The sequence below is a fragment of the Oncorhynchus mykiss genome, chromosome 12 (assembly GCF_013265735.2).
Source record: "Oncorhynchus mykiss isolate Arlee chromosome 12, USDA_OmykA_1.1, whole genome shotgun sequence".
NCBI classification, from domain to species: Eukaryota; Metazoa; Chordata; class Actinopteri; order Salmoniformes; family Salmonidae; genus Oncorhynchus; species Oncorhynchus mykiss.
This window is the reverse complement of record NC_048576.1, coordinates 14,241,170-14,254,013: the sequence shown is the minus strand read 5'-3', so window position 1 is coordinate 14,254,013 and position 12,844 is coordinate 14,241,170. Positions and strand designations below refer to the sequence as shown.

Genomic DNA, 12,844 nt, shown 5'->3' with positions numbered 1-12,844 from the left:
AAATATGTCTTCATATGACAAATCTCCAGCAAGGGTGCATCCCAAATGGCACCCTATTCTCTATACAGTCCACTAGTTTTCCTGTGGGTTCTGGTCAGAATTAGTTCACTAAATAAGGAATAGGGTGTCATTTGGGACAAGTTGACGTCTTCACATTATCAAAACTCCTCATTGTTAACTTCTTTTGATTTCAATCAACAACCCCTAGTCCACTACTGGCCTACATGTAAATCAGTTGTTGGCTCAAAAAGAAGTAGCCTTGAGTTATTAGTCCAAGGTTTAGTGGGGCATTAGGACTGCTATGAATGAGGCCCATTTGGCACGCTATTTTTGTTTTTAGCGCACTACCTTTCACCAGGACCATAAGGCTCTGGTAAAAAATAATAATAATAATAATAGTGCACTTTATAGGGAATAGTATGCCATTTAGGATGTATGGAAAAAGGATAAGAAGGTGACCCTAGATGACCCCACAGAAAACTGTAATAGCAGTTCAAGTGCAGCCTAGTTGAAGCCATGTCTGAAACACTGAGCACAACTGAATGTTTCTCAGTAGACTGTTGTATGTGGGGGGTGGGATGGTGGGAGGGAGTAATGGTTTCTGACTGGTGCAGAAATGTTCTGAAATGTTTATATATATCTCCAGCAAGCAATCAGATACTATTGCATGAGATATAAAGATATAGGCCTATGATGGAATACAATTGTTGAGGAGGTCAGACCACTGTTTTCACCTAAGCACAAGTGGTGTGGCTTTTAGAAGCCAAGTTCCTCTGTGTGTGGGTGACTAGTATATATTTTGTGTGTGGGTGACTAGTATATATTTTGTGTGTGGGTGACTAGTATATATTTTGTGTGTGGGTGACTAGTATATATTTTTCGTATGCAGACCAAATCCTATTTTTCACCAACTACATTGTGTGCGCTCTGGGTGTTTCCAATGTGCGTGCTAGATTGTTTTGTTACATTACAAATCTCCGTCCTATATTATAATCAGCAACTCGAACTTTACCTTCACAGAGGAGCGCTCCTTCATTTGCATGTCGAGATTCCGGAGGTGGGTGTGATCTCATGTATGTGTATGGAACCGGAGGGGGCGGGGCAAATAGGTGCAAATTGACTGTCAGGGCCGGGTGTTTGAGTGAGGCCTTTCGGGAGGGTCGCCACAATATTGGATGCTTTTTTTCCCAGAGTATCGCCTCCTCTGGAATACAGAGCTTGATGACTTGGAACAGAAGAGAGGAGCAGTCGTTTGAGTATCACTTGCGAGCTAACTGTTTACTTTAGCCTGTTGCAATAGGCTTTAGAAGAAGCCTTCTGCATGCGAGTTTGTATTGTTAGCAAACTGGTGACTTTTGGAAGTTAATTTTGTCCGGGAAAATAAAATGAATTTGAGTCAACTTTTCAGGTAAGTCTATTGATGGATTAATTGGTTAGGTAAAATGTTGTAATTTCTTTATTTTTAAGTTAAAAAATGCCTACCGCCTAGATTTATTTTAACATGAAATATTTTCCCTCTTCATGTATTTTAGGGTTTTGCTCTCAATAGCTGTTGCCTGCGAGGCCATTACAATTGGATCAGGTATGTCAATATGTTGCATATGGCCCTCGCTTCGGCCATAGTTTACTCATCTGAAACGGCTTACACGTTATACCTAAATATTAACCTTAATTTATTTATCAAATGTTTTCTTATGTCCAAGGCTGTGAAGGAGCTGAATGCACCAAAACCTTAGAGGTATTGACCAAAACGGTGGACTATGGAAAGCCGAACCAACACGCTGATTACCTGAATCAGTTCAATGAGATGAACTCTCCTACCGTGGACAGGAAACATCGCGATGCGGCCTCTGTCCTACCATTCATCGGCCTCACTGGAAGTAAGTTGGGCATTGATCGCGTAAAATGACTGAAATCAACCTCTCATGGCCTCCATAAACTCACAGCAATGAGTTTGAGCTTGACCTTGGGTGAATTAATTCAGCCTGTCTTGCTTTTTGTCACGCATTCGTCATCCTGCATCGATGTTTTTTGTTGTCTTATTTCACACAAACAAACGTAGGCCAAGTCTGTTTTTATTGCGCAGTGATTGAAACCATGGCTCTGTAGGAACGTGTTAACTGTGCTTCCAGTCAGCTGGACAGTGTTTTAGTCTTCAGGCAATGGCCATTTTAGTAGGCAAACATTATGGAACGTTGCAGATAACAATTTAATTAATAGAACCGACATGGTTACTTATTTTACATGTAGAGAGGCATGTTTATTCTACTTGGTATATGTTCTATCTGATTGTTGCATAATGTTCTGAACACACCCTGGGGCTGAAGCCTGAGTGTAATACAACAACACTCAGAACATCCATATTAAACTTCTACCCCATGTCCTTCTCTCATTTTAAAGGTGCAAAGCAGAGTCGTAACTGCTGTAAGAATGGAGGGACCTGCATCTTGGGAAGTTTTTGCGCATGCCCACCACATTTTACTGGCCGGAGCTGTGAATACGATGAACGAGTCAGGTAATTTAATTTAAGTTTGAAGTCTAAAAGTAATGTATCTAGCCTGTATTGACATGTATCTCTCTCTGCTCTGTCCCTTTTGTGCTTACAGGAGCTGTGGTACCATTCCCCATGGGGTGTGGGTTCAGAAAGGCTGCTCATACTGCAGGTGTGGATATGGGGTCATGCACTGTTTTCCTCAGGTGTTCCACGAGGACTGTGGTGAGAACGCACTTTATGATACTTTGCTAGATGTTCTGTTTTTCACTCTCCAAAATGTCACTCAAAAAGTGTCTGAATTCTTTTTTATCCTCTGATAAGAGGAAGATGTTGGGTATTAGCTAACATGTTTAACCTCCATCTTAGGTCTACTTACTCAAAAGCACCATTTGTCTCTGTTCATATCAGACCAGACTTGGTTTGTGTTGATAAAATAGGACTGGTCTACCGGGTGTCTTTTGCAAGGCCTTTGAGAGTAACATAGGGAAAGGTATTATCAGAGGTGGCACCAGTTTGGCTGTGAATGGGGGATGAGAAAACACATTTGCACCTCACTGGGCAGCAGAATGGGTTTCTGTAGATTATCACAGGCAGTGGCTCTGCCCTGAGAACCTACAAAAGATTATTCAGAGGCCAGGTTTTCAGGTCTGACGATGTGCCAACGGCCCCATTTCCCCGATTCACATTCCTCCATTTGTCAGTCCACTTTATTTGTGCTACAGTTCCTTCTTTCTCATCTCTTTCCATTTCAGTCTCCTTTTATTCATGATGTTTGCTGGGGGGTTCTCTCCCCCCCCTCTCATTTTTCTTTCAGACGAGGACCAGGAAGTCCGCTGGTTTCATTCGCCGGGTGTCCGAACGGTGCAGACCAAGTACTTCCTGTGTCTAGGACTAATGTTTTTAGTTTTGTTTGCTTGAGAAGCTACGGGTGAATGAGACCCAATGGATTTCTGCCTCAAGGGCCTCATGAAATGACTCCTGTTTTTTGGGCGATGTACTGAAATGAAATTTCCTTCCAGTGGAAGTCTGAACTACAACTTGCTGTGTTTAAAAGCAACTGTCGTGTAAATGTGAAGGATGCTGTACATAAGATTTTAATGGAAAATATTTGGTATTGTGCTTTTTATTCGCAATCTTTCTAGACTTGATGAATCTGTGTTTTGAACACGGCAATCATTCAACGTGTCCTGTGTTGAACTCTGTTTTACAAACGGAGTGTGATGACGTATGTTTGTTTCTGTTTGGTAGTACACATTGTGACCAATATTATTGCATTAACTGTTAAGTGTACTCTCAACAGAAACAAAGTGTCACTTTTGAACCAAGTTCTGTTTTAGTTATCTTATTGGTTGTATTTGCAGTTCAAACACCTGGTTGCTGTTCCTATTTACACGGACAGTTTGATAAAGCCGGAACGACCAGTGATTGTTGACCTATTTGCCCGTTTTCCCTTATCTAAAATAAACAATTAGACCCCTCAATCGATGACCAGTGTTGATGTTCCAAGTTGTTGTGTTAATAGTCATTGCTCTGGTCAAAGTTTTTTCCAATTGGCTGTGATGGGACTTGAATGTGTTTGTGTCATTAAAAATCTCATAACGTGATATTGACTTTTATTTGTGCGTCCATATTATTTATCTGGTATGGATGATAAGGTTGCCAATAGCACATGTAGTTGGATAGTTTACCTATCTAGGTATAATTAACTGCCATAGTTATTTGTGGTGGATGTACAACAACAGATCCATTTAAATTATTCTATATGTTAGGATATGTGCAAACAGAGGTTTGGGACTCTTATTGGTCTATTAATTCATTTTAGTTCAACTGTCGTACCATACCAGAACCCAAGATAGAAGCTTGTTTTACTCCAATGTTTATAAACAAATACTATAGCCTCAAAATATGGTTAACGCTATCATTTTATATAATGGTCAGTCCTTGCATCCATAGCTCTGTCTATGAATTTGAGTGGTTACATTTCTCCAGCCCCATCCTTCATTTCCTAAAACAGTGGGGGACAGTTATTTTGTTGTTTCAACTGCGGATTGCCCCTTTAATATATGATTCATGAGGCCGGATTTCAAAATGAAAAATATGTTTAAAGCATTCAATCTCATTTTTAAGAGTGGCAATTACCACACGTTTGAACAAAGTAACCTATTGATTGGTTTTGCAATGCAAATGCATTGTCTCCGTGAGCCAGGTCTAAAACACAATGACCACTCACAGCTCTATTTTGCTGTTTTATCTCTTTCCTAGATTCTACAAAACAGAACACAGATTAAATGGGGCGTTGAGTCGTGATGCACGGAGAAAGAATCAAGTAGACTTTCATATGAATGAAACTTGCATAGTCTCTGTGCTGCTTTCCCCATGTCAGGACTGAAGGTCCTCTTCCTGCTTCTCCACTCCACTGTAACAGACTGAACAGGTAGAGGTGTCAGCTGTTGAACACTCTTTAGAAATAGAAAGAGACATAGCTAGAGCTCTTTTCTCTGGGGGGATTGGGTGTAACTGGCAGTAGTGGGAATTTCCTGATGGCTCCCAGCTCACTGATGGCTCTCCTTCCCTGGCTCTTCCTCTGTCTACCAGGTCAACTGGATGTTGGTTCAATCAGCCTCAGCCAGACAAACCCAAAGCCACTGATGGCTCTCCCTGTGTAGTGTGTACCAGGTCTGAGTATACAGACAAACAGACAAGAAGGACAGACACAGACAGACCCAAAATTAGGTTTGATTATACAATTGAAAGTTGGCTCAGACAGCCTCAGATCAGAAGAACCCAAAACCACTAACGGCTCTCCCTGTGTAGTGTGTACCATGTGAGTATACAACTGAATGTTGCATCAGACGAACCCAAAACCAGATGATGATCATAAGAGAGCCTTCCAATCACCATCAAAACCCAAATGGCAGTGAAATTAAAGTGTATTGCTTCGTCAATACCAGACAACAAGTAACTGCACATTTCTGTGCTAAAACAGCATCTGTATTTATTTTCTTAGTGACAAGGGTCAGTTTCTCTGAGACAGATTAGACCCAGTCCTGGGCTGAAAAGCATTTGAGAAAGGATCTGAGAAACTGGCCCTGTAGAGCACATATGTCAGAGTCAAGGCCCGCGGGCCACATCCGGCCCGCAAGAAGGTTTTTTACGGCCCCTGGGATGATCTTGATTTATTATTAGAACCGGCCCGCAGCAAGCCGGCAGCCCGCAGATCTTTTACACGCACCAATACTACATTTCCCACAATGCAAAGGTGACGCACCGAGCAGTAGGCTGCTTCATTTCAATATTTATTGGCACAGCAGTCGTCAGCATCACAGTAAAATTAACTTTCAGATACCCATCAAAAATGGCAAAACGGAAGGTGGATACTGAGAACCGGGGGTTTCAAACAAGGTGGGAGTCGGAGTATATGTTCACGAAGGTAGCTGGAAAACCTGTGTGTCTTCTGTGTGGAGAAAGTGTGGCGGTACTGAAAGAGTATAATCTGAGACGACATTATGAAACGAAACACGCGGACAAAAACAAGAATATGGACATGGAACAAAGGCTACAAAAGGCAGAGGAATTAAAACGAGGCCTCAAATCTCGACAGGCTCTGTTCAAAAAAGCCAAATCACAAGGCCAGGCTGCTGTCAAGGCCAGTTTTATTTTGGCAGAAGAGATCGCTAAATCAGCCCGGCCATTTACGGAGGGGGATTTCATCAAAAACTGCATGATTAAAGTTTGTGACGAAGTTTGCCCAGAAAAAAGGCAACTCTTTTTAAATGTGAGTCTGAGCAGAAACACCATTGCCGAGAGAGTAGACCAGTTGTCCATCAATCTAAAAGAGCAGCTTGTGAAAAAGGGAAAAGATTTTATTGCATATTCCTTGGCTGTGGATGAGAGCACCGACATTTCTGACATTGCCCAGTTGTCAATTTTCATCCGCGGAGTGGACTCCAACCTAAGCGTGACAGAGGAGTTTTTGGCTTTACGTCCTATGCATGGCACAACTACGGGGCATGATTTGTATGAAGAGGTGTCAAGATGTGTAAATGAGATGGCTTGGGAAAAACTCGTGGGTTTGACAACCGACGGAGCACCTGCGATGTGTGGACACAGGAGCGGACTGGTGGCGAAGATACGGGAAAAGATGCAAGAGGAAAACGCGACAGGTGAGCTGACAGCTTATCATTGTATCATACACCAGGAAGCGTTGTGCGGTAAAGCCTTGAAAATGGAGCATGTAATGAGCATCATCACGCGCACAGTTAACTTTATCAGAGCCAAAGGTTTGAATCACCGCCAGTTCAAGGCATTTCTGACGGAGTTAGAAACGGAGCATGGTGATTTGCCTTATCACACAGAGGTGCGATGGCTAAGCCAGGGAAAGGTGCTTCAAAGATGTTTCGAGCTTCGTGAGGAGATTTGTCTGTTCTTGGACAGCAAAGGGAAAGACACAACACAACTCCGAGACGAAATGTTTCTGTGTGAAATGGCTTTTCTGTGTGACATTACGAGTCATCTGAATGCAATAAACTTGCAGCTGCAGGGTCGGGATCGTGTCATCTCTGATATGTACAGTACAGTGAAGGCATTTAAAACCAAACTGACTCTGTGGGAGACGCAGATGCGGAAAGAAAATTTGAGCCACTTTCCCAGCTGCCAGACCATGAAAGAGAAGCTCTCTACCAGTGCGTTCCCGAGCACACAGGAACTGCTCGGTAACCCATTTGCTGTTGACGTGGAAAGCTCACCACCAAACCTCCAAATGGAGTTGATTGACCTCCAATGCAATGATGCACTGAGGGCAAAATATGCGGCAGTGGGTGCTGCGGAGTTCGCCCGTTTCCTCCCCGGCACAATGCCCCAGCTGCGCATCCAGGCTGCTCAAACGTTGTCTATGTTTGGCAGCACATACCTGTGTGAACAACTGTTTTCTTTGATGAACCTGAACAAAACATCACACAGAAGTCGACTTACTGCTGAACACCTCCACTCAATTCTGAGGATTTCTTCAGCTCAGAGCCTTACCCCGAACATTGATGAACTTGTGGAAAAGATGGGACACCACCAAGTATCACCCTCAACCTCAAACAAGTGAACATTACTGTGCAATCACATATTTAGAGTTTTTACTCAGTTCAAGTTTAAAAGTTAAAATTTAATATTTGTTTTCACTGCATGTTACTTCTCCTTAAACAAAGTGTTGTTTTTGATTAATAGATTTTTGCACTTTATTTTTTTGTATTTCAATCCAATTATATTTTAAAAATATTTCAGTTGAGTGGATGATAGAAAATTGCTATTATTGTTTTTTCTTTGAAGTAAATTTAGCCCACTTTTGCTAAAATAGAAAATATAGTCTACTGATGGTGCCTTGAATACCGGTTTCTTTCATTTAATGTTCATGTTATGGGGATATTTATATAAAGGAAATTTGTCTTTTGTGTCTGTTGAAAATTAAAGATTACTGACAGAGCCATAAGAAAATATTGCTTTATTTATCTGATCATATTGTAATATATTTGTTAGGTTTTCAGTAGGTTCAATTAGGTTCACTAGACTATATGCGTCATTTAAAATTTTTTCAATGAACATTCGAACAGTCCGGCCCTCGTCTTGTAGCTGATTTTTTTATTTGGCCCTCCGTCCATTTGACTTTGACACCCCTGCTGTAGAGCAATGGAGATTCACACATATAAATTGACATGTTGGTGTTGACATATGGTGTTGCCTTTCTATGTATGTGATTATAGGATTGAGTTGCTGGTAAAGAGATGGTAGCTAACTGCCCTGGACTAATCCCTCTATCCAACACAGTGATTTATTGAGCTGCTCCTGTCTGTCTGTGTGAGCTTCCACTAGCCTGGCTGGCTGCCTGTCTGCCTCTGCTCCTGCCCCTCTCTCTCTCTTTCTTTTCCCCCGTCTCTGCTCCCGGTCCTCCTGGCTCTCCTTGTCCCCAACCAATGCCTGCTGACCCCGGGAGGGTATAGAAGCTCAATACCCAGCAGTCTCTGGATCAGTCTAGATAGGTCCTGACTAGATCTCATAAGAGGATAACACTTTCTCTCTATTGTGGCCTTCAACTATCCCCACAAACATCCTTACAAACGCCTCACTATTTTAACGAAGTCTGGTCTTCATAATGGAGATGGCGTCGTCACAGCTGATCCAGATAAAATGGGATTTCCAGTGAACCAATAGTAGTGAGCTTCCGCAAGGCTGGCGAGGAGGACCCCCACAGTTCAGAACAAGACTTTAATCCATGGTACTTCCTCAGAGATAATGTCTTTCCTCTAGTCTATTTCCTGCATCCCACTGGCATGCTGGGCCTGATTCAATGACCCTACACGAGATGATTCTGAGAAGCTCTGAGATTGGATGAGGTGTGTGCATGACTGTGCGTGTGTGTTTGTGTGTGTGCATGCAGTAAATGTTGTGGTGGGATTTACCAGTATGTTTGGGAAGTGAAAATCCACTGTTGAGCTTGTAACGGATTGAAGTTGCCTAGGATTACACCCAGGACACTTTACAATCCTATGTAGATGGAGTCATGCATGGGCAGACTGATCTCTCTCCTGTTCACTCAAAATCCTCCCAGGCAGGGGGGTTTCCACAGTGTAAACACTTGTGGAAATACATTTTATTCAAGAATTCACATGATCCATTAAATCAATATAGCATTTTACAGTTGAGATGGGATCTGCACACTGGTTTATGAAAGTCAGAAACATCTACAGTGCCTTGCGAAAGTATTCGGCCCCCTTGAACAAAAAAAAAAGCAACACAGCTCATCACCCTGAACACACCATGCCCACTGTCAAACATGGTGGTGGCAGCATCATGGTTTGGGCCTGCTTTTCTTCAGCAGGGACCGGGAAGATGGTTAAAATTGATGGGAAGATGGATGGAGCCAAATACAGGACCATTCTGGAAGAAAACCTGATGGAGTCTGCAAAAGACCTGAGACTGGGACGGAGATTTGTCTTCCAACAAGACAATGATCCAAAACATAAAGCAAAATCTACAATGGAATGGTTCAAAAATAAACATATCCAGGTGTTAGAATGGCCAAGTCAAAGTCTAGACCTGAATCCAATAGAGAATCTGTGGAAAGAACTGAAAACTGCTGTTCACAAATGCTCTCCATCCAACCTCACTGAGCTCGAGCTGTTTTGCAAGGAGGAATGGGAAAAAATGTCAGTCTCTCGATGTGCAAAACTGATAGAGACATACCCCAAGCGACTTACAGCTGTAATCGCAGCAAAAGGTGGCGCTACAAAGAATTAACTTAAGGGGGCTGAATAATTTTGCACGCCCAATTTTTCAGTTTTTGATTTGTTAAAAAAGTTTGAAATATCCAATAAATGTCGTTCCACTTCATGATTGTGTCCCACTTGTTGTTGATTCTTCACAAAAAAATACAGTTTTATATCTTTATGTTTGAAGCCTGAAATGTGGCAAAAGGTCGCAAAGTTCAAGGGGGCCGAATACTTTCACAAGGCACTGTACTTGTCCAAAGAGAATTGCAATTTTTGTGTATGATATCTTGATTATTTCATAACCCCAAAGCAGTCTGCACTAAATTTCCCATTAGATTGACTAATCATTTTCAAAAGGAGAGCATTAAATGAAACCAGGAACATGAAAAGCATCTCAACAACCTTCAGATCTCCCTACGTTGTATCCCTCCTTACCTGGTGTTTGTATGGTGTTTTATTCCTAGAGCATGAGAAGGAAAGAAAGGAAGGAATATATGTGTATGTTATTGTTACCTATGATCATCAACTGTCAATTTACACAATCATTTATGTCACATTTTATACATTTTCTAGTACTCTTATAAATATGCATACAGGCAACGAAGCACAAACTTCTTGACTTCCACAGGAAGGTCTGAATCCTATTTTCTCTCACTTTTCTGAGACAGTTGAAGGAGTTATTTCTGGAAGAGAGACGGTCCTATCTGGACTTGATAAGACAACAAGAAAGATGCTTCTGTATCATGTCTGTAAGTGGACACCCTCAGTCAGTCGGCCTGGACTCAGCGCTTCAAGTAGCTGAAGTCTAATTTGTGCTAATCTCGGTTGGGGTTTTCTCCTGAATTTAGCTGCCCTCCTCCAACCTCGCCTTAAAAGAATCGTGAAATTATCTATTTTTCGTCTTTGGGATGGTGAATTAATACAGGCCCTAACTGGTTCTAATTCAGTCCTCATTATATTTTCTTGCAAAACTTGCAAAAGCACATCAGACTTTTTGACATTCAAAAGCAAAAATTCCCCATTAACTAATTCATGCATCTCTTTTAAGTTTTAATGTGGTTTTAATGGATCCATTTATGAGAGAAAATGGGTAGTCTGAAGCTCTCAAGAAGTTCACTACCTCTCTCTCTGACTCTCTTTCTTTCTCTCCATGTCTCTCTTTCTCTCTCTCACCCTGTCTCTCTATCTATCTGACTCTCTCTTCCTGTCTCTCTTTCTCTCTCTCACCCGGTCTCTCTGAGTCTGTTTCTCTCTCTCTCTCCATGTCTCTCTTTCTCTCTCTCCCTATCTCTCGTTCTCTCTCTCCCTGTCTCTCGTTCTCTCTCTCCCCTGTCTCTTTGTCTCTCTCTCTCTCTCTCTCTCTCTCTCTCTCTCTCTCTCTCTCTCTCTCTCCCTGTCTCTCTTTCTCTCTCTCCTTGTCTCTCGTTCTCTCACTCCCTGCCTCTCTCTCTCTCCATGTCTCTCTCTCTCTCTCTCCTCTCTCTCTCTCTCTGTCTCTCTCACTCCCTGCCTCTCTCTCTCTCCCTGTCTCTCTTTCTCTCTCTCCCTGTCTCTCGTTCTCTCACTGCCTGCCTCTCTCTGTGTCTCTCTCTCTCCCTGTCTCTCTCTCTCCCTGTCTCTCTCTCTCCCTTTCTTCCCCCCAGCCCTTCTCCCCCTCCCTACTCACTCCCTCTTTCTGGGAGGATCAGAGTGTCCATCCATTGTGACAGAATGACAGTGGTGAATGTATCTGTTCTGTGGCAGTAAACAGAGGGAGAGCTGGGTAAACAGACAGCCTGGCAGCCAGGGGCTGGGATGGGGCTGACCGATGGAAGTTCATCAGGCTCAGGCCCAGGGTCTGAAAGTGTGTCACAAATGGCACCCTATTCCCTATATAGTGCACTACTTTTGACCTGGGTGCATAGGGTTTTGGTCAAAAATAGCTCACTACATAGGCAATAGGGTAATATATAAGCAATAGGGTGATATTTGGGACGCACATTGAGTCGGCCCGAGGAATCTAAACAACACAAGGGGGATAGAGGGTGGGATAGCAGGGGAGTGCGGTCAGACTTACACCCACACAACAGACAACACTATACATCACACTGGCAGGGGATGTATTTACAGTTAACAAACTGGGGGGGGGGGGTTAGAGAGAGAGGGGAAAGAGTTTTGTTTTATTTTTATTTAACCTTTATTTATCCAGGCGAGTCATTTAAGAACAAATGATTATTTATAATGATGGCAGGACTAGTGAAGACTGGGGTGGCAGGTAGCCTAGTGGTTAGAGCGTTGGACTAGTAACCAGCAGGTAGCCTAGTGGTTAGAGCGTTGGACTAGTAACCAGCAGGTAGCCTAGTGGTTAGAGCGTTGGACTAGTAACCAGCAGGTAGCCTAGTGGTTAGAGCGTTGGACTAGTAACCAGCAGGTAGCCTAGTGGTTAGAGCATTGGACTAGTAACCAGCAGGTAGCCTAGTGGTTAGAGCATTGGACTAGTAACCAGCAGGTAGCCTAGTGGTTAGAGTGTTGGACTAGTAACCAGCAGGTAGCCTAGTGGTTAGAGCGTTGGACTAGTAGCCAGCAGGTAGCCTAGTGGTTAGAGCGTTGGACTAGTAGCCAGCAGGTAGCCTAGTGGTTAGAGCATTGGACTAGTAACCAGCAGGTAGCCTAGTGGTTAGAGCATTGGACTAGTAACCAAAAGGTTGCAAGATTGAATCCCTGAGCTGACAAGGTAAAAGTCTCTCGTTCATCCCCTGAACAAGGCCCACTGTTTTTAGGCTGTCATTGTAAATAAGAATTTGTTCTTAACTGACTTGCCTAGTTAAATAAAGGTACAATTAAAAATAAGTGCTGTGCAAATAAGAGAAAGAGAGCACAGTTCTGAGAACCATGTGTTTCTTAGAGAATGGTGCAGGATACCCAACTAGCTCATAATATTCTAATAACCATGTGTTTCTTAGAGAATGGTGCAGGATACCCAACTAGGGAATGCAGCTGCATTCTCAGAACCTCCCGGCAACTGTTTAGAACTCTAAGCACAGATAGGACACAGGGAAATTATTTTGACGTTCAGTTTTACCAGGGGGAAAACGTTCCCATTACCAAAGGGAAAACA

The 12,844-nt window shown here is 42.7% G+C and overlaps 1 protein-coding gene across 1 annotated transcript; it reads left to right on the top strand.

Moving 5' to 3' along the window:
- Window positions 1-1,065: 1,065 nt before the first annotated feature.
- On the top strand, window positions 1,066-4,104 carry tdgf1 (teratocarcinoma-derived growth factor 1). Its single transcript, XM_021622725.2, has 6 exons — window positions 1,066-1,408; window positions 1,533-1,582; window positions 1,704-1,880; window positions 2,401-2,515; window positions 2,607-2,716; window positions 3,309-4,104. Exons 1-6 carry the CDS (start codon window positions 1,386-1,388, stop codon window positions 3,410-3,412), a joined length of 579 nt encoding a protein of 192 aa, XP_021478400.2. The 5' UTR covers window positions 1,066-1,385; the 3' UTR covers window positions 3,413-4,104.
- Window positions 4,105-12,844: the final 8,740 nt, after the last annotated feature.